The sequence below is a fragment of the Balaenoptera acutorostrata genome, chromosome 11, assembly GCF_949987535.1.
Source record: "Balaenoptera acutorostrata chromosome 11, mBalAcu1.1, whole genome shotgun sequence".
Classification (NCBI taxonomy): domain Eukaryota; kingdom Metazoa; phylum Chordata; class Mammalia; order Artiodactyla; family Balaenopteridae; genus Balaenoptera; species Balaenoptera acutorostrata.
In genome coordinates, this window is record NC_080074.1 from 88,964,705 (window position 1) to 88,992,100 (window position 27,396).

The 27,396-nt window shown below is 37.8% G+C and overlaps 1 protein-coding gene across 1 annotated transcript; it reads right to left on the reverse strand.

The window, feature by feature from the left end:
- Positions 1-1,363: 1,363 nt before the first annotated feature.
- CMAS (cytidine monophosphate N-acetylneuraminic acid synthetase) lies at positions 1,364-17,575 on the reverse strand. Its single transcript, XM_057557194.1, has 8 exons — positions 17,219-17,575; positions 10,361-10,503; positions 10,046-10,201; positions 8,164-8,297; positions 6,326-6,420; positions 5,773-5,944; positions 4,853-5,006; positions 1,364-1,973 (listed from the first exon to the last, which is right to left on the reverse strand). The coding sequence occupies exons 1-8, from the start codon at positions 17,476-17,478 to the stop codon at positions 1,783-1,785; spliced, it is 1,305 nt and encodes a 434-aa protein (XP_057413177.1). The 5' UTR covers positions 17,479-17,575; the 3' UTR covers positions 1,364-1,782.
- Positions 17,576-27,396: the final 9,821 nt, after the last annotated feature.

Consider the following 27,396-nt stretch of genomic DNA (forward strand, 5'->3'; position numbering starts at 1 on the left):
TGGGCACACAGGAACTAGGAGTCACAAGGCGGTCTGAACTGTCTCTTTGTATTTGGTTTTGGGTGAGGGGAATGAAACAAGGACTCCAGTATAATCTATACTTACGCATGGTAATTACAGGAGGTATTTTGTCAGGACGTTTTTTAGGAATGAGTGACTCATGTGCTGATTAAATATAAGACTTGAGAATAGGCTAATAGAGTCATGGTTGGAGAATTACACAGAATAGCTTGATTGGGGTGGAGAACCGCACAAGAATCAGTAGGAACCGAAGCTGGAAGTATTGTGTCCAGAGTACATTTAGACTGGGAAATGTTTGATTACATTCTGTGGTCAGCATGGAGTCACTACAGATTTTGTAAAGGATAACAGCAAATACATAATTAATATAGCAATAGTATTAGATAAACTGAAGGGACACTGGGCTAGTAGTGTCAAACTCAAGATTTAGTGTCTGACTGGAAATGAAAAGGAGAAACTGAGGAAGGCTGTGATGTCCCAATGATAAAATCAGACATTTGAGAGATGAGGTACAGGAGTCTGGCCTATAATACAAAGAACTTGAAATGCAACCAGATCTCACAACAGAGATTAGATTTTGGAGTCATTAGATTTTGGAGTCATCCGCATGGAGGTTAGAGCTGAAATACTGAATAGAGATGTGGTCTTCGGGAAGAACAAGAGCTGCGTTTAGAACCTTTGGGAATGTGTAAATTTAAGGGGATGGGAGAACATAGAGTTAGCAGTGGAAAAGCAAGAAAGATGGGAGTAAAACCAGGACAAGATGTAAAGGAAATTAAGGTAGATGATCCTTTTTTCTTCCAACTTATGTCTGGCCTATAGGGGCAGACTCTGAACTGTACAGATCCACCCAGTCTTGACTGGAAAACAGCTTCCTATATAGCACGGCGTGAATGGCTTGTTTCTTGCTAGAGTTTTACATGAACTCTTTTTATAGTGGAAATAGATGAAAATGTTCCACAGGAAATGGTTAGTGTTTTTATTAGGTAAGCACCCACATTTATGAGCTAATGTCCCATTCTTGGAATCTAACCAGGTAGGAGAGAGATTTGTGCTGGCTGTAAAATTCTAATACCCAAATTTAGTACACAGAATTACCATGATCTCCGAGGTAACTGCAAACGATTTACTACAAACCAATATACAACCTTCACAATACATGAATTTCTTCAGACATCTGTATTTGTATTAATGTGCTGTATGTATCCATATATGGAGTGCAAGCGGATGCTCCACAGCTGGTATTTAGTGGCTTGTTTCTCACGCTGACCGCGTGGTCAGTGTTGAAAGGAAATCAGGCAACGTTTGGTACATCTCTTCTACAGCAACAAGACAGTTTGCATCAAGTTTGTGAAATGTAATTTTATTAATTAATAGAAGGGCATGTCTTACCAGACAAACTGTCCCAAAATAAATAAAGTTTCAGCATCATTAAAAGCACACAAACACACAATTTTACAGGGTAAAATACAAAGTCAATTTTGACGGTGCTCTTACTTGCATTTACTAAAAATCTGAGAGAGACTGTAATCAATCTCTAAATAATGATCCTGCATAAAGAGAAAAGTACAGCACAGTTATTTCATAGAAGGTTTTGGAGTGACAGTTTGAGAAGACTCTGCTTTAAAAGATATTAAGATATATCACAAATCCAATCACACTCTCTGTTAACATTACAGCATGGAATTGTACTTAATCAAAAATAAAAGTAAAGTGGCTGAAGAAGGCTGTATACTTTCTTTTCCAACATAACACTAATTTCTATTTTTGGCATGAATTAATAACCTTTTCCATTAGTAGGAAAACGTGCTCTGCAAACTCTCGGAGGGCACCACGGCCACCATTGCTTTTGCAAATATATCCAACAGCCTTCTGGGCAGCGGCACAGGCATCAGCAGGAACGCCACTGAGGCCCACTTTCTTCAAGCATTCCTCATCAGACACTTCATTTCCTATCAAGTTAAAGAAACACTGGTTGAATATTTAAAGAGAGAAGGAATTTTCTTCCTGAATAATGCAAACAGCAATCAGTAAGTAATTCTGGCAACCTCAGACACTGTATATTAGAATACTACAGATTAGATGGAACAAAAATAAAAGTATTTCCAAGTATAATAAATACTTAAGGTCTAGGGTTTCTCCTAAGTAATTCATAATAAACGCTTATCAATTAGAGGAGAATGGAGTGTACTTTCTGCTTGCCATGCATATTACAATTACTAGAAATCTAATATAAACTATAATTATTTAAACTTTTTATTAAGGAAAATTTCAAACATGCAAGAATCCCAAATTTATATAAAGTAATTATTAATGTTTTGCATTATTTATCAATATTTTTGTCCATTCCCTGCCCTCAAGTTTTTTGGAGGAAAGGGAGAAGAAGGAATTCCCAGACGACATACTGTACCCATAAACTCTTTGCCATCTGTCTATAATACATATATTTTTAAGAAACTGACACAATATCACCCAACCAACAAAATCAACACTAATTCCTTAATATCATCTAATAACCTAGTACATGCTCAAATATCCTCAGCTGTCTCAAAATTGTCTTTTTATAGTTGATTCATTTGAATCAGAAACCAAAAAAGGTCCACATACTGCATTTTGTTGCTATACATCTTAAGTCTCTAACAGTTCTCTCTGATTTGTATGCTGCTTGTTGAAAAATTACCATCACACTGACATAACTACATCCTTTCTCTCCCTGCCTTGCTTATCAGTTTCTCCACCTCCCCCTCTTATTTATTTATTTATTTTTTTGGTAGGATGAATTTCAGAAGCTCCCAGGATCTAACATTCACCATTCTGCATATAACTATTACTATAATATAGACCAAATACTACTAATAAATGTTGGTTAAGAGTGTTTGTTTTAAATCTGTTCTACATTTATCTACTGAAATTTTTCTTTTATTATTAAATGTATTGAAATTTGAATTGTTTTCAATGAAAGATGATAAAAATTAAAGTATTTCTTTGTATAACCCACCCCTGAGACTAAACTTTATTAAATTTTATTTATAAAAGTGTTTATTAGAACTAATAAATGAATTCAGTAAAGTTGCAGGATACAAAATTAATACATAGAAGTCTGCATTTCTATACATACTAATAATGAACTCTCAGAATGAGAAATTAAGAAAACAATCCCATTTACTATTTCATCAAAAAGAATAAAATACCTAGGAATAAATCTAAGGAGGTAAAAGACCTGTACTCAGAAAACTCTTTAAGACACTGGCAAAAGAAACTGAAGATGACACAAACAGATGGAAAGATATACTGTGCTCGTGGATTAGAAGAATTAATGTTGTTAAAATGATCATAACTACACCAAAGGCAATCTGCAGAGTCAATGCAATCCCTACCAAAATACCAAAGGCATTTTTCACAGAACTAGAATAAATCTAAAATTTGTATGGAAACAAAAGACCCCAAGTAGCCAAAACAATCTTGAGAAAGAAGAACAGAGCTGAAGGAATCATGTTCCCTGTTTTCAAAAGCTATACTCATTAAAGCAGTATGTTAAGAGATTAATCCTAAGAGTTCTCATCGCAGGGAAAACATATTTTTATTATCTCATATGTATCTATATGAGATGATGGATATTCACTAAATTTACTGTGATAATCACTGCATGATGTATGTAAGTTAAATCACTGTGCTGTAGACCTTAAACTTATACAGTTCTGTAAGTCAGTTATATCTCAGTAAAATTGGAAGAAAAAAATAGTGTCAACATTTTAAAGGAATACACTTTCATACATTTATGTGGCTGATACAAAATACTGCTCTGATTTTTAAAATAAAAATTTGGAGTTTATTCTCTATTTTCTTGCTTTTCTAACCTCTACTTTTTATAGTTTTTTCCTTATGTGATATAAGTAATGCATATTCTTGGTAGAAACTTTTTAAAAAAATAAACGAAGGCAAAAAAAATCAAAATTAGCCTAATTATCATTATTTATGGATAATCACTACACTTTGGCATATATATTTTACAGTTTTACTTATATAAATGATATACACTTATTACTAAATGCATACACAATTTTAAGGAATCTTATATTATCTTCAATTTCTTTCCCAATAGCCTTATGAAGTTTGATTTGTGTTTATACTATGAATAGGAAAACTAAGGCTTAGAGAAGCTGCTTAAGGTTGCACAGGTAATAATAAGTACAGCTGGGATTTGTTATATGTTCCATTAAAATTGTTTTCTTCTTACAAAAATTGGATCATTTTCTATCAAAGGTTCTATAGTATTTTTCTCCACTGAATCTTCACATGTGATTCAAAGGCTATTCCTGAAGTCCCCAGATCACGTGCTCCCAAAGCATCCCTGTGCTTCTTCTTTTGAGGCCCATATTGTCCTTGTAAATATTTATCTCATACACGTTTATAGTTATTATGTATTTTAATAACTTTTCATTACTGATATTCAAAAATGTTGACATCATTAGACTGTAAACTCTGTAAGCAATAAGTCCCAGCAACCAGTTCCAAGTATGCATAGAGGAGACACCTGATAAATATATTTGCTTAATGCTAAAGTGAAAAACTTATGACATGTGACCATGTCAAGGAATACATATTACAGCATTGTTTTTAATGATTGCATAAATATATTTTTGCAGGATATTTAGGTGGGTTCTTTTTATCCCTCCATTATTGGCATATTTGTTCAATTTCTTTCCTGGAAATGGAATCTGGGGAGTCAAATCTATGTACATTTTAATAATAGCAAAAAATATTCAGAATGTACTTCCTATATATCAGACATCTTCAATCCATTATTATGGCTGAATAGAAGGATACCAACCAAGATATGCCACTTCTTTCCAGCACAGGCCCATTTCTTTTCTCCATTCATCTACAACTGCAAGCTTGTCTGGTACACTGACTTCCATTTTGCAATCCAGTTTTAAGGAAGAGAGAGTCTGCTTTGAACAGGCCCTTTCTGAGATTAACCTCACCTTAAGAAACAAAAAACAAAGGGCAAAATGAGAAAACAGAAATCTCTCGTAATAAAATAACACCTTTTAAATAATACAAATCACAAGTGAGTAGTCTGAAGGACTAATTCAGTAAAATCAACTAATTTATTTTAAAATGAGGAAGCTTTAACACATTTGATTGCTAGTAGTCCAATAAAGGCGAAAGACTGTTTTCTACAGTGGAAAGGAGTCTATCTACAGGTAAAAAATAAAATATACATTGTCTGATAACAATCTAAGATTCTCCAGTAATTCAATTTATTCAGAGGAAAGTCTAACTTGTCTCTCATGCTGCTCAGAAACACGTATTTAAGATTTCTAGTGAATTCTACGAAATCATCTTAAACTTCATTTTTGAAAATACACATAAGTATTGTTATTTTGAATTAAAATTTTCAATCATAAGAATAAGCTACATTTTAAAAATCCACCTGAGATTTGCTTTTTTCCAAATGCTGACACCTATTTTCTGTGAAATCTTTCGGGTTGCAAGATCCTATCGGAAATACTAGATAGCACCTACTACCATACTCATTAAATAAATAAGAAATATTATTTATTGATAGACAAATTACTAATTCTACTCATCCAGAAGTAAACAGCACAATTTTCTAGGCATGTGAAAGCCAAACTTCAGATATTTTAATTGATAATACTAAAAATGTATATCTCTTATTTCCCTCACATGTTCCTTGACCTTAAATCACAATCTTAAAAAGCATTGCTATGTTCGGGGGGCACATACCTCAATACCACTTTTCTTTAATAAACTTATCCCAATAGCATCTTTTACATCATAAGATATTATTTCTTTTTGGTCTCCTGATACATAAATGTGGCCATTGGTTAGACATCCATCAATATTGCAAACGAAAAGTTTTATCTCCTTCAGCTTCTCTTTGCCAAAATAGCCAAATCTAAAAGAAACCAAAATAGACTTTTGAATCCAAGTGTGATACTAATCACTCCCTCTCATCTAGCTAACACCAGTAAACTTGATAACCCGTTTCCATTTAATTACTCAAACATTACCTTTCCAAGTAACCTCACATATACACTTCAACTTACAATGCAAGGATTTTAAGTGTGGTCTAACCAGATTATGTGCTTCTCAAGTTATTGAATAAGCCATCTATAGGCATATTTTATGTATATGTCTTCCTCACATAAGCAAAATAATTACAAAAGATCCTAAGATTGGAGGATCAAAAATCAGTTGTCCACAAGTGAATTTAAATGTATCTACTAAAAATCATTCATTATGGTGTAGTGCAAAGGCTATACAATCTTGTTTTTACCTTAATACTCTTTGTTCTGCAATAGGCCAGTCAATGTCCACATCTATGTCCACACTGTGCTCGGCTCGCATCTCGTAGTACGCCATTTTCCCACCCTAAAGATAGCACAGGTGCCATGAGGACTGTTGTCAACATGCATTCACACGTATCAAAAAGTTTATTACAATACAGAACAATGAATCCATTTCTACAGTACTAAGAAAAATGAATAAGCAGTAATACCAGACATACAACAAATAATTTTTTTTGGAGGGGAGAGCTTATTGTTTTCCATATATTCAAACCACATAAAACAAATAACCTTGACATTTTCCAAATTCTGTCTACACAGTGCAAGTTCCCATCTTTCTTTAAATAGATTTTTAAGATTGAAACAGAGTAGAAATAATACGCATCCTCCAGTATTCTGACCACAAGGAATTTTCTGGGAATCCCTAATTGTATCCCCTTTGTTCTGGTAGTCTCTCCCATCATCATCCAAAAGCAGTAGTATAAATGTTTTTGGAACTTCTGTTCCTATTTGCAGTAGGGGTAAGATTGGGGAGGAAAAGGAACTGTAGTATCTACGGTACAGAATTGTCTTAGATCCCTGAGCCACAGATGGGAGTGGACAATAATTGTCTGGGTCATACGTGGGCAAAGGTAGGAACAGTGTCATGATCCTGGGGTATGGCGCAAGAGGAGTGAGGCCTTTCCTGATTGTAATCATTTGAAGGTCAATATCAATCACTAGAAATTTTCATTTTTCAGAATTGTCAGTCTCTTTACAAATCTTGTTACAAGGAGAAAGCTATTTTTCTCCGCACTTTAGGAAAGGGTCAAATCACAGTTCCCCTTAGCAAAGAGCTTATGGAGGGTGGTATCTGTAGATGTCAAATCTAATTTTCCTGAATACTCAAACTTAACTGAACAGCCAGCCTACAGTTTGCCTACTGACCAGAAGATTGGAAAAATTCCTTCCCCTTAGAGAATGAGTCACATTAGAATTTTTACTATAAAGAGTGGAGTTCAGGGGTTCTTAAATGCTATTTTTTGAGTAACATAAGGACTTGAATCCAAATCCTAACAGTGCCATTTACAACTTGTTTTTGCTTTGAGCCAATTGCTTCATTTTTCAGAGCTGCCGTTTCCTCCTCTGAAACAGAACTAGGAACATCCATTTTATTCCGTTATATAAGATAACCTATGTAGTATTTCATATAGTCTTGGGTCCATAGTAAGTGCTGAATAAAGAATAGTTATAACCAAAATGAACAAATAGTATATGATGTAACCACACAGGCTCTAAAGATGAGAGAGACATCCAACTCCCTTATTGTAAAATGAGAGCATTAAGACTCAGAACAGATAAAATGATACATTCAAGGTTAAATAGTTATAGATAGAGATTTTACTACAATATATTCCGGTTTTCCTGATGCCCAGGTTGGTGCTCTTCCACCTCTACTATACTGTTGTGTTTTTTTGTCTCTTTTCAAAGTAATAAAGGTTATTCAACTGTACAACCACAACTTGACAGTAATACAACTATGGATTAAAAACAGAGTTTTGAATGAAATAATATGAATACCAGGACACATATAGAACATTCAATACTTGTTTCATTTCTTATCTTAATGTTACAATTGTAGCAGAATCCTTCCCATACTCACTGAATGAACCCCAAAGATCATTTTGGGGTAAGTGTGCAGGATAAATGCCTCAGATGATAAATCTTGTCAGTTACTGCTTTTCCCCTAGGGGTTAATACTTTCCTTTACATGCCATACTTCTTTCTTAGAACTCAAAGTATACAGATAAAAGGGTTTGAAAGGATTTTGCAAAATGAGGGCACAAACCTGTAAGTAACCCATCTCTATCAAATGTCTTTTAGCAAAATAAAACGAGCCATTTTCATATAATTCTCCATCCCAGTCTTGTCGACGAGGTCGTTTAGCTGGATTCAAATTCAGAGGCTCAGTCATTTCACGAACTAAAAGCAAAAAGCTACAGTAAGTCCCAGGTGCTTTCAACACTGAAAATGTTCATTCAGTAATTTTTTTAAAAAGCAAATAAAAATGAACTCAGAAGGTAGAATATTTCTGTATCTAAATAAACAATTTAAAAGATTTTTTAAAGAAACAAAACCTCTAATAATTCTGATGATTTATCTTTGTTTTTCAATAACAATAATAAGAGAAAAATAAAGTATCTTATAGAGAAATTCTGAGTAATTAAAGTTTTAAGCTATTTATACAAATATGATGCTTTGGGAGGACATAAAGGCAACCTTAAAATAGTTTCAAAAGAACTGAATTTGTTATAAAGTACCCATAATTCAATATTTGAGCCCTTTAAATCTACTGCTCACTATGTGCTTCTATAGAAATACAATGTATGTGTTATTTATCTAATGTGGTTGAGAAATTACTTTCATGGAATTATTACAGAAAAATGAATACTTCCCCATTAAATTATTGAAACTTTCATATTGATAGAACTGCTTATATAATGTATGATACATTCTTACCAGTAGTTAAAAAAAATACTAATATAAAATATACATAACAATAAATAAATTATGTTTACTTATTATTATTGTTGGTAATAATGAAGGCTGAGCAATACCAACATTAATGATTATAACATGATATAATAAATGAAGCCTTCAGTATTGATATATAGGAATTCCCTTGGCTTTCCACTAAATTTTTGCCAAATTTGTGTTTGTGGATGTGTATAGATACTTTTTGAACTTTTTTAACTTAATCATATATCATATAAAGCTCAATATTCAGTTTAACACTGGGCTTCCTTGATTTGTTCAAAAATGTGTTTTTCAAGCTTTAATCCTTCCTATATCTTATTTCTGATATTTAGTGAATAAGTTCAAAATATTATATATATAAAACTTAACATAGAACTAGCTACAGAGAAGACAATAAATGCTTACTGAATGAAATCAATAAATGTAGTCATTGATATACTGCATTGATTTTGATAGCATTCATATTTAGAGGCTGAAAAATCATCATTTTCTGTCTATAACTTTATCTTCTTATCTTAATTGCTCTTTTGTGGACCTTTTCCATTTTCACTGCATCTTCCCCTCTCCTTTAAGTCAAACATAGGTTAGAGACAAATGGGCCAGCTTTCCTACATTCAACAAATGTCAGGGCACTGAAGAGTAATCACACTGCCTTTCTTCACGTATGTTACGTTTACCTATTTGTTGGTGATTCTATTCTTTATTACAGATTTTGCTACTTTATCTGGCTAGAAATCAGGCTCTAGCTAAACATTATGGAACTCTTTTTGCACAAGAAGTTACAAATTTTGGGAAGCAATTCCACAAATTAATTCTTGAGGTTCTCCAAAACTTTTTGGTAGAAGATTTCTAGTCCCACAATTCTATGATTTATAGGGAGTTTATCAAACAAGTCTAGAACAACATAAAAGTATTTGCTCTAGAAAAATGACATGTCTTCCTCAAAATACAAATAGAGGGTTAAAATAATCCTTTGTAAAAAGTAATTTGGTAGAGAATTAATTTGGTCTCATTGTTTTGCCTCAATAATCACAAGATTTAGAACACATTATGTTATTACCTACTAGAGTTAAGAATCCCATGTTCTATTTTACTGCTCCCTTTTTACTCTCCCCACTCCTAAAGAATATTTACATATGAAAAATTAATTCTCCATAAAATGAGCTAAAATAAAGATTGATACAACATATTACCTCCTTTCTGAATTTCACCCCATCGAAACTGATGGCGTCTCACAACAGAGAAAACAGAATCATATCCTTCTTCTCGAATCATTTCTGCAACTTTTTGAAGATCAGTAGGATGTAAACACGGAGAAGTAGCTTGAATATTTCCTACAATGTCAACCTCTTAAAAAGACAAAACAAATGAAAAGAACATCAAAATAAAGTTCTTTGCAAGCAAGTAATACTAAGATCTAAATTCAAATGTTAAAACAAGTCTTGTGAAATGATAGGCAAGTTGGAAATTATGTAAAATTTTGAATAAACTATTAGTCAAACTCATACCATTGTGATAATTAAGAAATTCTATGATGGCATCTAGTGAGGTAGAACTGTCTTTTGAAGCTTCAGAACTTCTTCGATGAACTTGTGCACCAAATTGTTTGGCCACATTCTCAATTTCATCATGGTCTGTTGAAACCCAAACACTGTACAGATATTAAAAAATAAAAAAATAAAAAGCCAAATCACTAAAAAAAAAATCATTAAAGATAAAAAGGAGCTCTGCAACCCCAAAAATACAGCTTACATAATGTTAGAATAGTTTCTGTACCAGCAAAATAATGTTACAGATAGAAAGTAATATGAAATTTAAAGAAAAATAAAGTATTTTCTATGTAAACCACATTTTAAAATGTCTGAATCAAAAATGTGGTCCTAGATGTAATATTTATATTTACATATATATTTATATTATATATAACATATTATTTATATACATATTATTTACATAGCCCTAGATATAGTTTTATAAAATTAGAAAAAAATGATAATTGGTATTTTTAAAGCTACTGGTATATTAAAGACACTAGTAACACTAGAAGTTCAAATCTAAAGGAAATAAAGAAGATACTGCTTCTCATTCCCCATCAAAATCCAAAATATTGTGTATTTAATATACTTGCTAAGAAAAAAATGGATTTGGCTTAGCCAAACCACAACACTGAAAGAGTTTCAAGCTTAGTAGAGATTAAATGCCCAAAACAATCAGACAAGCCAACTGTTTTTTGTGTTTTTTTTTTGCCAACTAACAATGGGTACATAAATATCTGAACACAGAATCAAGTGGGTAAAGCCACCGATAACAATTAAAGAGGTGGAGAACATGACTTGATTGGCTCAGGAGAGCTTAGTTGAACAGCTCTATTAACCACAGCTTACAGAGCTGACCATTTGGACTTTATAAGACGACAACTAAGAGTAAAATATAAAACATTATTTTGGGGGCGTGTACTAGTCTGTACTGAATTGTTTCCTTGACCTTTACAAATCCCCACTGCTAGAAACAGAAGATGTGAGTATTACTCTAGCCACAATGTTTTTATAGTGACATTACACAAAGAAATCTGAATGACTTCTTTGGTATATGCATATACAGTTGACCCTTGAACAGCACTGGTTTGAACTGTGTGAATGTTTTTCAATAAATGCACTGGAAAAATTTTAGAAGGTCTGCTACAATTTGAAAAAAATTGCAAACTGTGTAGCCTAGTAATATTGGAAAAAATAAGAAAAAGTTAGGTGGGACTTCCCTGGCCGTCCAGTGGTTACGACTCCGTGCTTCCAACGCAGGGGGTGTGGGTTCGATCCCTGGTTGGGGAACTAAGATCACACATGCTGTGAGGTATGGCCAAAAAATAAACAACAACGATGTGATTAAACCAGCCAAGATGACTAAGTATAATACCACAAAAATGCAAAAAAAAAAAAAAGGTATGCCATGAACACATACAACATATGTAGATAATAGTCTATCCTTACACAGACATGAGTGATATTTAATATAAAGTTAATAATGTTTTACTTTTCTGTTTTTTAACTCTGCCCATCATCACAGGTAAGTGGTTTTTTTAAAAAATGGAACAATGTTTCTGACACTGTATTATGAATATGACTGTAATACTGTATACCATAAAAATTTTATAATGATTCATTAATTAGTGTATAGGCTAGGCTACCGTGAAGCAATCATACTGATTACAATAGGCTACCATAAAGCAATCATACTGTTGCTTCTTTGTTACCAATGCCTGAATCATTATACCTGTAAATAAATATGAATTTCTTTTTCACATTATCTTTTCATTTTTGATGTTCAGTGTTAGTAATATGTGTAACATCTACAGTGTTTTGTATCATATAAGACAATATTGATACTGACAGGTGATTCACCTTGTAAACAAAGTAAACTTATGATATTGATATAGTGCAGTACTGTAAATGTATTTTGTCTTATGATTTTCTTTTCTCTAGCTTACTTTATTGTAATATACTATACAATACATATATATTATAAAATGTGTTAATCAATAATAAAAAATAAATAAAACATAAAATAAAACATAAAACTAAATAAAACATAATGTGTTTCAGATATAGAAAACTCATGGTTACCCGTGGGGAGAGGGAAAGGGGGAGGGCCAATTAGGGGTAGGGGAAAAAAAAGGGTTATTATGGGATTACATAAAATCATGTGTGAAACTTCTGAAAATTGTAAAGCACTACAGAATTTAAAGAATCTTTCCTTCAATTAAAGAAATCAATTAAATTTTAAAAACATAATGTGTTTAGGGGTTTTCCTTGGTGGCGCAGTGGTTGAGAGTCTGCCTGCCAATGCAGGGGACACGGGTTCGAGCCCTGGTCTGGGAGGATCCCACATGCTGCGGAGCAACTAGGCCCGTGAGCCACAACTACTGAGCCTGCACGTCTGGAGCCTGTGCTCCGCAACAAGAGAGGCCACAATAGTGAGAGGCCCGCGCACCGCGATGAAGAGTGGCCCCCACTTGCCGCAACTAGAAAGAAAAGCCCTCGCACAGAAACGAAGACCCAACACAGCCATAAATAAATAAATAATTAAATAATTAAAAACAAACAAACAAACAAAAACATAATGTGTTTATGTTACTGGTAAGGCTTTAGTCAACAGTAGGCTTATTAGTAGTTAAGTTTTGGTGTATCAAAAGCTAACCTGGGATTTTTGACTGCCCAGGGTGGGGAGGGGAGTCAACACCCCTGACCCCACATTGTTCAAGGGTCAACTGTATTTCTTTTACCCCTTTCATTCCATATCTACTGAACGAATGAGAACCTGCATGTTTCAAACGTCTATGCTCAATTGTCAAGAGTGAAAAGAGAGAAACTAAAGAAAAATTTCTAACATCTCTGGCTTTCATTTATGAATTTAATTTCATTTATTGCCTTTACTATTGGCAGATGATTTAATTTAGAGATAAAGTCAATAAACCCCCATAGTGCCCCCAATTTTTTTTTCAGAGAAAACCTAGTAAACAAGATGAGCCATTGGCTAGGCGTCAAGTGTGTCATATCTACTCATGTCATTCTGCGTACGGCAGAACATAGGAGCCCTCATTTTCCTCCAGCTCAAAATCTGAAATAATTTTGGGATAAGTTTTTCACTGGAAAATGTCACAAAGTTATACAACAAAGTGAAGTATCAACAAAAATGTAGTGAATTTTTTAAAGAGAGGATAAAAGGAGGGTGGTGATAGTAACACAGTAAAAAGTAAACAGTAAAAGAAAGAGATGAGTCTTTTGACATCTGTTTTCCATCACTAATTGAAATAAATTACTGAAGCCATTTACTTTATTAGCCTGATCTTTACTGTAATAAATATTCAACACCTCAGGATTCAGTGATCTTTTGGAAATGCTAAACAGTAAATAAGAAATAATAGAGGTTGGGAAGAGGTTTGCCTGTGTTTCTTCTTTCCTCCCTTTTATTATTCATTCATTCCTTCATTCATGAAATGATTCCTGACTGCCTATTCTGTTTCAGGCCCTACTCTGGACACCGGGATATATAATCCATTTTCTTGAGAAACTCTCAGCCGATTGGTAGAGACAGCGAGAGGTCAGGAAGCAATAACTAACCTTTCTACAATGCTTTACTTTTTACAAGGTATTTTTATAGTGCCTGCTACATAACAGGTGCTCAGTTTGTTGAATGAATGAAACAGTAGATGGTTAAGAGCATGGGCTCTGAAGGAAGGGCTTCAAATCCCGGCTCTACCACAAGCTAGCTATATGACTCTAGGTCAAATCTCCCTAAGCCTCAATTGTCAGTAAAACGGAGGTAATAATAGTAGTAATTACCTAATATGATTGTTATGAGAATTCAACATAAACCACAATACAGAATAAACGTTTAATAAGTGTTAGCTATTGAAAATAATAAAATAGCAATGGTAATAAAGGAACAGCTACACAGTCTCATTTAATCCTCACACAGAGTTTGTTGCAAGGAAAACTGAAGTTTAGACCTTCAAAGGTCCAAATGTCTAATTTGTATGTATTATGTAAGGCTATGGCATCATGAATATGAAAATAGCATCTTATAGGTACACTTAAAATACAATGATCATCATTTATTAGAAGGACTAAGTCAGTCAATCATTCTCCCTTGGTTTAGGGGCATCAGATGAGGGAGGGCAAAAGAGAAAGAATGAGCAAATGAACAAACAGGGCTAATAAAATTTTAAATCAAGTATAAAGTAAATGTCCAAGTTCAACGCCAATGGCTTTAGCCTCAGATGAAGTCATACCACATCTAACAGGATGAACAGGAGTATCAACCACGATCCCTACGACAGAAACTTCAAATCATAAACTGCCATTTCAAGGACAACATAGCATGGCCTTTCATTAATCATAAATCCACACCCTAGAAATGAAACCAAAACTTGTATTTTTCACGTTAGGCAACATTTTAAAAAATCAATTTACTCTGAGATTCACTTACACAGCACTCAACCACTGTTGAAACCAAGCTCTTAAAAACTCAGCTCAAACAATAGCTTTTTACTAAATGAAAATATTATCTCAGCATTTTTCTTGACTGTTAACTCTTCAAGTTAGTGTGCGAAGTTAGCAACCTTGAAAGTGTTGTTAGCTTTGATTCTAAGCAGGCCAGAAACTCAATTAAGTCAAAATGATTTTGAACAGAATAATCTCCAGGCCTGAAAAACACAAATCAGGCAAGCTACAGTCTTCTCCAATTCCTTCATAGGGTACATATTTGTTGAAGGAGGCAGAAGGGGAGAAGCAGGAAGCCTGCTCCAAACTGACTGCAGCTTCAGAATAAGTCAATTAAATTCAAATCTACCCCTTTTGGGTGGTAGATTAGAACTCAAAGGGCAGAGAGGGATGTATAATTGCAAGCTTTCTAAATTAACTGTTTTAAGAGGGCATCAGGGGCTATCTGCCAGAACACAGGTAAATTCTCCCGGCAGCATTGAGCACGCATTTTCGGGGGCTGGGATCATCCTAAGAACAAGGCCTTAAGCTGCTAGAAACCATGACAGTTTGGTTGAACACAGAGGTTTGGATGGAGTTGTTTGTTATGTGTGGAAAGTTTTGCAGTTCTCAGCAAAACTACCCCCATACCATAAAGGGAGAGCCTATCTAGAGGAACCAAGAAATAGAGGATTATGGTGACCAAGTGCACTATCCCCTTACTTTCTTTTTCTTAAAAATATGTATTATCACCTGATACAGTACACACTGCTTATATACTAACTGTCTTCTCCCTATTATAATGCAAGCTCCACCAGCCTAGGGATGGACCCTACTGCTATAACCCTTGGTTAAGGACACATAACAGTGCCTGTCACATAGTAGGTAGTCAATAAATGTTTGCTGAATGAATCAATCATTTTTGCCCTTGAATCTGTATCTCAAACAAGCCCTACCTTTTTTTGTTTAGCCAGTTTGAAAGGGGTTTCTTGACATATGCAACTGGAGTTGTAAATGGGTTCTGCTCTCAATCTATTATGAATGTGATTTTCCTCTCTAGTTTATGTCACAAACATAGGATTTTACTACATCACTACTAACTGGATGCACCTTCTCTCGGTCCTTTTTTTTTTTTTCCCAGTGTGTACCCTTTGTAAGGAGGTAAAAATGTCCAAAAGTCTGTGAGCTTAACACGGAAAGAACCATGTCACACACATCTTGCTGTTCCCTTGGATGCGTATGGCAGAAATTAGGGCTCAGTGTTTACTGAACGGAACCAATTCCCCCAGTCTTTCTTTATCACTCCTTTGCACACTTCCTGTTACATTACTGTTATATTCTGTGCGCCAGCTCTTATTTACCTTGCACCACCCAGGACTTCCTTTAGATTAAAACATTAAGAAAATTAGTAAATTTATACTTTTTTGGTACCTCCTTTGTAAACAAGAACAGTTAAATGAAAATCATTTATCCATATATTAATGTAGGTAATTAATATGCTCCAAAACCAGCCATCTCTTTAAAAACCAAAACCCAAACATCAAAAGGTGAAAATAATTTACTTTCCACGGTAACAAATTCAAGCATAATTAGGTTGAAATTACCATGTGTAAATGCATTCTTGACACAGAATTCTACCTCCCTTCTTTTATGAACGACATAAGCTTGTAACTCCCGACCAATACGGCATATGGCCATGTCTCTAAGTGATGCACAATTAAAACTGTCCTTAGGACAAACGAGGTTCCAAAGGTATGATCAAACCATTTATAAGCATTTCATCAAACAGTCCAGCGGTGCGGTTTTCCACTCTCTCGCACCTAGATACAAATGTGGGGAGCTTTCTAGATTGTGCTGACTCACAGGCAGATAGCTTAGAGTATTTTCCAAAGGTCAGGAAAGGATCTCCAAGCTGAACTTGAAATGAGAAAAGCCTTGACAGCCCACTCCATTCATGAACCCGATGCCTCCTTAATCGTTCAGCACCAGGTGGGTGTCAGACGCCGGGCAACAGGGGAAAGCCAACGGCCACTGCCTAAAGGAGTTCACAGATTATCGCAGACGTTTCACAGGGGTGGACTCCTTTCCTTTACCCTGCGACGTCAACCCGGGCAGCGCAGACGGTAGAGAAGAGGAAATCTCCCCCTTTACGGATGTTATTCTCAAGGGCGGAGACAGGAACGGTCCCAAGTTCATGGCTATTAGCAGCTACGGAACAAGGAAGAAGCTGGAGCCCCTCCTCCCCCGGCTGCCAGCCGGGGCCCAGACACCCCGGATCTTGCACACCCCTTCCGGGGGCGATTGCCCCCCGGAGCCCCTGCCCCTCCGGCGGCCCCGCTCCCCCTCACGACCCCCGCCCAGGCCGCACCGCCCACTCTCGCACATGCGCACCTCTGGAAGACCCCCGAGTCCAGGGCCGCACGCAGGACCCAGCCAATGAGCGGGACCCCCGCCAGGTGCTTAATGTTCTTCAGGGGGATGCCCTTGCTGCCGCCGCGGGCCAGGATTAGGGCCGCCAGGTGCGGGGGCTTCTCCACACCTCGGCCCTGGCCGCCGCGGGAGTTGCGCTGCAGCTTTGGCGGCCGACCCCGGGAGGGCCGCCCCCGCGGGCTGGAGACGGAGGTGGCTGCCCCCTTCTCCACCGAGTCCATCTTCCTCCCACGCCTTCTCCCCAGCTTCTCCACATCCGGGAGCTCTTGTCTCGCCACCTCAGCTCGGCGCCGCCCGATCTCCCCGCCCGACCGCTCGCGGGGGTGGCTGTTCCCGGCCCCGCCCACCGCCACGTCCCCGCGCCCTCGCGGGGCGCGCCGGGAATTGTAGTCCACGGGTCGCTCGCAGGGTCCCGGAGGCCCAGTAGGTTCTGCCCGGGCGACCCCCAAGTCCAAGCCCGGCACGGAAAGGCCAGAAATGCCTGGAAGGAAGTGTAGCTTCTGGGGGGCTTGATATTGTATGGAGATTAATAAAATAGGCAACACAGGTTACCGATCTTTTGCTGAAGAACTTCCCCATTTAGGAATTGTGGTGGGTTTTCCAAGGCACACCCTGGTGCACCCGAACTCTAATCAATTTTATATTTTAAAATTTATATTTTAAGCGTCCGTCTTTCTGCTATGCTTCTGACTCGTTTCCAAGAGATGACCTCATTCGAATGTCCTCCAAGCACCTTAAATTCAACATTTTAAGAACAACTCTACCAGAGCAACCCTGTGTTTTTGGTAACCATGTGAGGAGAAGCTCAAACTGCTTCTACCTCTGCATTTTCTTTTTCTTTTTTAATTGAGGTGTAACTGACATATAACATGTTAGTTTCAGGTGTACAATGTAATGATTCGATATTTGTATGTATTGGGAAATGATCACCACAATAGGTTTAGTTAACCTTTCAACATATTTGTCTGCATTTTCTAACAAATATCACCATCCGTCTGGTGGAAAAACTTGGAAGTCAACCTTGTCTACTCCCTTCTAAGTGTAGTAGACACCTGTTAGTTTCCTTGTTTTTTGTTTTTGGACTACTGAAAACCTTTCCCTTTCAGGAATTGTTAACCTCTTTTACCTGGTGGGCGTTTCACGCAAATCCTCAGCAGTGTAGCGGTGGGTGTGTGACCCAAGCTGATCAATCTAAGTACCTCATCTTCCTGAACACAGTTGTGGTCTAGGGACAGGCATATGACCAAGCAGAGCCTCTTGGCGTCCTTTCCAGAGACTCTGGGAAAGAAAGGATCTTTTTCTTGCGGAATATTTGGGTGCTAAGGACCCTGTAAACCTGAATCCTGAGGGCAGGATGAGGGAAGGGGGGTGGTGGGAGTTTCTGTTCTGAAATTGGCTGGGAGGCTGATGTTCACACAGGGCCAAGACATGCAGGGAGAAGAGAGAAAGAACCCCGATGGCATCATTTAAACCTCTTGATCCAGCCAAGAGGTTCAAAGGTGCGCGTGCGCACACACACAGGCACACACATGCATACATATATGTCTTTTTTGGGGTGGTTTTTTAGGAAGGAATCTCCTACCTAGCACGCATTTTGTTTTTTACCACTTTTGCAAGCCTGTATCTGGAAGTAGAGAGTCTCCTTGTCTGTCCTGGGTAAAGGCTAGTACATCCAGAACGGATGAAAGATAGTAGTACTGCCTCTTCTTCTCAAGAAGTGACAGAAAGCCTTTGTGCTTCTCAGGTCTTGGCTCTTTCTGAAGGAGACAGAGTAAGCCTTTAGTGTTTTGGATCCTGGGCAGGCACTGGAAACTTCACGTCTCATCTGTTTGCCTGTGAAGCAGCTCAGCCCTTACTGGGACTGGTTCTGGGAGAAGGTGTTGGATGTGGGTCAGTGTGGCTGTAAACAGACATCAGTGCAGTGCCTGAAGAAGGGGGCCAGACCCCAAGAACCATCCCAGCACTCCAGGCCAAGTGACCACTTTGCCCCCAACGTACTGGCTCTTTGACTGGCACCTTCACCGTTATTTTGCTTGACAGAGAGCAGCACTGATTTTTTGGCAACCATGTGAGGAGGACATCTACTGCTTCTCACACACCAAAACCTCTTTTCTCCTTTCCACCCCAATAACAATCTTAGTTCCCACTAATAAGATAGTTACCATTCTCCACAGTAATTCCCTAGGGACCCACAAACCCTAGTGGGCCACTGACATCTGAGTAGTTTAACTTCTCTGGCATTGGTGTCCTCCAAGCTGGGGACACAGCAAGTGGCGCCACTGTTTCTTATCAAAGGAGATTATAGCAATTTGCGTAACAGCTGTGAGACTCTGGACTCCTCCAGGAGAGGGACTGTTCCTTCTTTGTAATCACATTCAGAACAATATGTGGGTCACAGCATCTGCTTAGTAAACGGCAGTGAACTACGTCTGATGTTACTTTTCCAGTCTCTGCCCACACATACTTTTTTCTTTTTTTCTTTTGACTCTCCAACATTACCATAAACTCATTTATTTAAAAGAAACTGTACATCCATATCCTGGCTGAATTGGGCATTCATATGATGTGTGAAATGCCCAGGAATAGCACAAAATTAAACCAACTCCATACAAAGCAACTATAAGAACACAAAAACAAAACAAACAAACCAAGAATCATACTTTTAGCTGATGAAAACTCTCTCCCCCAAACCAACCACAAAGTGGTATACTGCCACACATACTTTTTTATATGGTTGCAGTCTTACAATAATAAAGTATCTTGTATTCTTTGTATTTTTACAGTACAGTTTTGGTTAGACTTGACAACTGGCTGATTCCAGTCCTGAGCAAGAAAGAGAGAGAGGTGGGGGAAAGGTTAGAAAAAGTGGAAGGTGATTCATCTAATTCAATATATGACACATGGAAGTTTGATAATTTTTTTTCAATGAAATTAGAATATAATCATTTAATAGATTATTCTTATGTGTGGTCAATGGGCATAAAGTTTCCAGTAAACAAGATGGATAAACTCTAGAGATTTGCTGTACAACATTGTACCTATCGTCAACAATAATGTATTGCACACTTAAAATCTGAGATGGCAGATCTCATGTTACATGTTCATATCACAGTAAATAAAATTTTGAAAAAAAGAGAGAGACGATAACCGTGCCAGGAAGAGGAAATGTTAGCTTGTCTTTGGGTTACTCTGAAGGAGTTAAAAATAAACTGCTCTCAAAACAAATATTCGGACTCATCCTTTCTTTAAAGATGCATGTGAAGTATTGCTGCCAAAGAATAATTCATTTGTATCCATAGTGAGAGAATATATCTTTGTAGGACCTCTTGTTTTATGATTCTGTATATGAACACACTCAATACACAGAGGAGTCCTTTCATTCATTGATTTGCTCACATTTATTGCATTCCACAAGCCAGGCCTTGTGTGAAACTTCAGGAATGCCAAAGCAAGATGGCCTAGACCCAGAGCTTAGCATTCTGATGGGGAGACAGGCAAACCTCAGTAGAGTGTCGTTTGTGCTTTGATAGAAATGTGTGTTCTGGGGTGGGCAAGAATGGGGGAGAAGTATTTAGGTTAGAGTGAGATTTTTATTGGCTGAGATGACTCTTGCAATACTGTTCAAGTATGAGAATCTTCTCTGCTGAGGGAACAACATTGGGGAAGGCACAGAAGAATGAAATAGCTTTCCAAAGAGAAACTGGGAAACTTGAAGGAGGTCACTATAATTGGAGCATATGATACTTGTGGGTTCGTGGCAAAAGATGAGAATAGAGGGGAACATGTGGGCCAGATTACAGCACATAAAGGTATTAGGAGCCAAGCCTTGTCAAGGAAGTTATGAAGAGCAGGGATAGGACACAATTCACTTCATTCTTTCAGCAAATCATTATTGCATGACTACTGTGTGTTAGGTACTTTTTGCTGGCCCCTGGAAATACATAGTAGGTGCTAGAAAGTGCTCAATTTCTGGATGTATCTTAGAAGTATAGCTAACAGGATTTGCTGACAAGCCAGATGAGGGGTGTGAGAGAAAGAGGGAGATAAGAGTGGTGGCAGGATCTTTGGCCTGACCATTATAATTTTTTAATGTTGGTGACTCTCACCAACAAGTGGATGGGAATGAAGCCATACCAACATCTGAATCTAAGGATCAGTCAGTCTCTGGTGATGCAAGAATCCCAGCTCTGGAGAAAGCCCCCTTTCCTTGAGTATTTCTGGGAGTTCTCAAGGGTGTCTTACATGTGCCCATGAAAATGAACGTCCTGGCTGTGACTTATAGTGGCTGCAGTTGCTAGAGCACCACAGACCTATTTCTCTCTCTGGAGCTAAGCTAAGACTTTCTTATTGGTTTTTTAACACATAGATTTTTACTGAGTTGTAAGTACTACATATATGTGTATATATATATGTATATATATATATATATATTACTGATTTGTAAGTACTGTATATATATGTATATACATATTTACTGAGTTGAAGTACTATATATATGTATATACATATGTATATTGTATGTATATATATATACATATACACATACACACAATTTTATATTCTTTTTTTGTTGTTTGTATCATTATAAAGTCTTTAAACTTACTGGTAAAAGTTGTTTAAAATTACTTTCAATGGACAGACCATACTTTATTCAGCAATTCCTTATTGCTGAACATTTTTATGTAAGGTAATAATCCCTAATAACTTTGTGTATAAATTTGTAATGATGTAGGTGATGGTTCCTGAAACAGATTTCTATAAATGAAATTACCCGATTAAAATGTAGTGATTATCTTCCTTTGAATCCAAATTAAGATTCAGTGCTATCTGGGTATGTTGGCAACGGTTACTAGTCACGTATAAGTTATCTCTTGCCACATAATAAATTACCCTAAAACTTAGCGACTTAAACCAACAGACATTTCCATCTCACAGTTTCTGAGGGGCAGAGAGGCACTTAGAGGAGTGATTCTAGCTCAGGGTTTCTCATGTGGTTTCAGTCAGGCTCTCAAGTAGGGGCCATGGTCACCTCAGGGCCTGACCGAGCTAGAGAATCCACTTCTAAGGTGGCTCATCCACCTGGCTGTTGGCAGTTCTCAGTTCCTTGCTGGCTGTTTGTGTGTCCAGAAGCTTCCCTCAGCTCCTTGCCACATGGGCCTTTCCACGAGGCAGCTCACAGTATAGCAAGCTGCATCCCCCGAGCAAGTGATTCAAGAAAGAGTGAAAGACAGAGCAACCAAGATGGAAGCCACAGTATATTTTAAAGACCCAGTCTCCAAAAAAATGTTTTAATTTAAAATTTTTTAAAAATTAAAAATAAGTTAAAAAAACCCCAAATCCCCAAAACACACAAAATATAAAGGCCCAGTCTCCAAAGTCACACACTGTCGCTTTTGTTTCATTCTATTTGTTTCAAGTGAGTCACTAAGTCCAGCCCACTCTCAAGGGAAGGGAAATTGGCTCTACTTTTGAAGGGGAGAGCGTCAAAGAATTTATGGGCATATTTTTAAAATCACCCTAACCTAGCAGTTGGGCCTCCTCTTTCCTCCCTTCCCTTCCTTTCTTTTTTTATCAGCTTTAGAAGGAAGGAGGAGGTCTACCCTGACCCCAGATTCCTGGGAAGTATCCCCAGGAGACTAGATTAATAATCCCAAATGGGCATTAGATAGGTAGAATTTTTTTTTTTTTACAGCCCACGACAGAGCCCACATGGCTGCCAAATCATAGGTATTCCCAGAAGGTGTGATGACAGCACCTGTGCAGGAGAAATTTCAAATGTGGCCAGACCCTATTACTGGGGTTAACTCAAGATGCACATCCCTCAAGCAGAAATAATAAATGGAGTGAAAGATTCCTGATTAAGAGGACTTCCACTGCCACAAAGTTGCTAATGGTTTGGTGTTTGTGACCTTATATTTATTAAGATTTGAATTGGCATTTAATATACCTGAGATGAACAGATGAATTTTTCAATCTCTATCAAGATACATGAGTTTTTTAAAACATGGATATATTAATGCTAGGGAAATTATTCCAAAAAGCACGTTGGAAAGAATCTATAGAAAATAAACTTGAAAACTTGCATGGAGCAAGTGAAGGAAGGGTTAACCTGCAGAGAAATGGTACTGTGGAAGCTCAGATTATTTGGAAGACTTGAAGGACTCCCTGGATCCTTATTTAGAAGGAGAAGGAAAGAGACCTGCCTTAGAACCACTGAGCTCAGAGCCAGTCTGGCCTCCAGCTATTTCAGACTTTGAACTCCATGGGAGATGTTGATAAGAGCCAGGCCTGAAGGTGGGGGAGTTGCTCCTGGTATTAAAAACATCTGATAAGGACTGTCTGCAATTAGAGAACTTCTGGGCAAAATATCAGGTCTTTAAGGCAAACACAACCATTGTTCTGTGACAGGTTTGGGAGACTGAAAGGTGGAGGGAAGCAGGTAAATGGTAAAACAGAGAGCCATCCTCTGTTACTGAGGATGCCAAGGAAGAGTCAGGAAGACACCAAGACTTCGTGTTCCATAAAACTATGGAAGCAACCCCTCAAAGACAAGATTTAAGACCAACAAAATCAGAGAAGATTCTGCCTAGCCCTCAAAGGAGAATATTTCTGGAACAATACTCTGCAATGTGGTGAATGAAAAATGCCCACCACTATGTTGATGTTAATGGAGAATGATCACTTTCTAGAAGATGTATTCACAATTGCAGCTAACCTTTCCTGAGAACTTGGTACCATGCAGACTGCTGAGTCTTCACATGTTTTATCTCATTTCATTTTCATGACAACCCTAACCCTTAACACCATCCCCAATGGTAGATAAGAAAACTGAGCCCCACCTGGCTCTTTAAGGAACTTTAACTCCTGTTCAAAATCCCACAGCTGGCAAGTGATCAAGGTGAGATTCAAATGCAAAGTCTCCAACTCTAGAATCTGGGTTCTGAACCCTTAGGCTATGAGAACCCGTCTTGAATGATTTAGTAGTTATATTTTGATCTGATGAGGAGAAGAAAGAACAGAGAGAACACCCAGATTCAGAATAAATCGGATCTGGTAACATGTTTCTGTAGTGTGCTCAGTCCTCTGGTACAAATGGAGTTCTTGGCCAAGATGGTGGAAGAGCTACGGAAACCGTGAGACCTTAGGAGCGAGCAGTGCTGATAACATCAGGTGCCCTCATAAACTACTTCCCCAAAAGGGGGCAAATAGAGAATCCCACTGTTCACTTGTATAGAGGCCTTAAGGCTGTTAAAGGGTAGGAAGGAGGTATCCAGAAAAGAGCCACCTAGCAAGTAGAGACACAAGGGTGTCACCTTGATCAGAGGATAAGAAGGGTGGATCATCTGATCAGATCTTTGTCCCCAGATATTGTCTTGAGCAGAAGACAGTTCCTAGACCCAGGTCACACAGTGCCAAATAAACAGGGCCCAGCGCGAAGCTCCAGCCCCATTCTTGAAGGAGTCTGTGATGGGGAAAAGGAGGCTGTGGATGGAGGTGAGTAATCTACAGAGGATGTCACAAAGTTGTCCAGTGTCCTGATCACATGCACTGCTCCTTTTAAGCATATGGGAGTCTGTGACCCAGGCAGGAAGCCAGAAGTACCAGAGTACCCCAGTTAACATGCTGCCCATTTATCCAACTGCCACAATGTGATGCAAAGAAGATCTTTGCATGGGGTTGAAAGAAGACAAAGTTTGTCTCCTACTAATGCCTTGTACTCAACTGTCTATGTGTTCAGATTTTCCTTTTAACACATTTTAGTTGATTTACCTTGAAAAATAACTTAGCCTCTATGAGTCTAAATTTTCTCATCTGTCTCATAATGACAACATATTCAGATTTAGCACAGTGAATAGCATATCGTATAAGGGTCCAATAAATGGAGTTATTGAAATATTTACATATTAGAGAAAGAAATGTTAGTTTATGAGTGGGCACAATGTTTCATATTTTATCAGAAGATAACTGAGCCTTTTATTTTTTAATGCCTTGAGAGGCTCTTTGGGTAGAAAAGGTAAAATTTGGGGTGGAAGAGTGGAGAGCATGGCCTGGATATGCTGGATTTAGAGCATTCTAAAGATGTTGTCTGTGCTATGCTGTGCTGTAAACACATTTTGTGCCTTCCTGTCTTCAGCTGGAGTTGGCTTCCCTCACAGCCTCTGTCAAGGCTCAGGGCAAAGGTTAGGGGAGTGCAGTCCTTAAAGCAGGAGAGAATGCCCAAGAGATGAGATGTAGAGTGGGATTGAGAATGCAGCAAAAGCAAGAAATCAGAAGTAAGGATGAGCAGATACAAATGAAATTATTTACAAAAGAGAAATAGACCCACAGACATAGAAAACAAACTTATGGTTACCAAAAGGGAAAGGGCTGGAGGAGGGATAAATTAGGAGGTTGGGATTAACATATACACACTACTATATATAAAATAGAAAACCAGCAAGGGCCTACTGTATAGCACAGGGAACTATACTCAATATTTTGTAATAACCTATAAGAGAAAAGAATCTGAAAAAGAATACATATATATATATATATATATATATATATATATATATATATATCTGAATCACTGTGCTGTACACCTGAAACTAACATAACATTGCAAATCAACTATACTTCAAAAAAAAAAAAAAAAAGAAGAAGTAGAGATGAGAAGGAAAAATGGAAGACTCCCAGGAGCCTGCAGAGAAACACAGAGGGATAATTGATATCCAGCTATATGTAGTATGGGAGTATGAGCAAATTTTATTGAACTCTTGAAGTACAAGGAATTTGAAACTTGTAAACAAATGATACTTCACTTGATCTCAGCCAAAAGGCCAAGAAGCAACAAGTGATAGTTGTGTTACAATTATTACTGGTTTGATTCCAAACTTAATCATCTAGGTGAATGGTTGGCAAAAATGGTGATGGGTCTTAAAGGGCTCAATTATCTTTTATGTTTTTTGAAGGAGGGTAAAGGTGGCTGCTCTGCAAAGATGTCCCAATCCTCATCCCCAGATCCTGTGAACATGCTACATGGTAAAAGGGGACTTGCAGGTGCAATTAAGTGAAGAATTTTGAAATGAGGAGATTCTCTTGGATTATTCAGGTGGTGCCAATGCAACCAGGAGAGTCCTTACAAGAGGAAGACAGGCATGTCAGAGTCAGAGTGAGAAGATGTAAGAACAGAAGCCGACGTCAGAGAGGAGAAAAGATGCTTCATTGTCGTCTTTGAAGACCAAGGGTCCGTGAGCCAAGGAAAGCAGACAGCCTCTTGAACCTGGAAAAGGCAAGACAAGAGTTCTCCCCTAGAGCCTCCAGAAGGACTGAAGACTTCCAGATGCCTTGACTTTATCCCAGTGAAACTGATTTTGGACTTCTGACCTCTAGAACTGTAAGATAATACATTCAATTGTTTTCAGGCACTAAATTTGAAGTAATTTATTGCAGTACCCAAAGGAAACTAATATAGAGGAGGAGATTTGACTATTTGGGCAAGAGTGGAAAAGTAGAGGACAGTGTAGTGGTCTGTCCTCTGCCAGGCCCTCTGGGTTGGCATCTGGGTCCTACAAAAGGAAGAGTTATAGGTAGAAAATGAAGGAGCTGTCCTCGTGGAGAGTTTGAGGGATGAGGGCAGAAGCAGCAATGCTTAGGGCTCTGGGTGAGACAGTATGACACAGAGCAGGGAAAGTGCGGGCTAGCACCGTTCTTAGGCGGAGAGGCTTCCAGTGGATTTGTTAGGGGCTATTCTGGGCAGAGAAGAGAGAAGCTTCAGAATCCATGATGGGAGGCGGTGTAGGGGCTGGGTGAGACGGTGCCAGGAGAACCAGCAGTGTCACTGATGGGTTAGGACTTGTTTGGAGAAATATTAGATATCCCTGATGACTCGTCAAAAGACTTAAGGGAACACTGATGGAAGGATGATCTGTTACATCAGCAGGGAAAGCCAGACAGTTTGAATTACTATCATTTCTGTTACTTCACCTATACGGCCCGGAGAAACTTAGACGACAGCAGTTTTAGGAATCCTAATACATATAGCCCAGTTGCTTTCCAGGATTTATCTATACTGCTCCCAGGGATGAAAGCAAGGCTTGTGCTTCAGGCGGTGAAATGCTTTCAGACACCACAAAATTAAAGGTCGCTGACCACTAGGT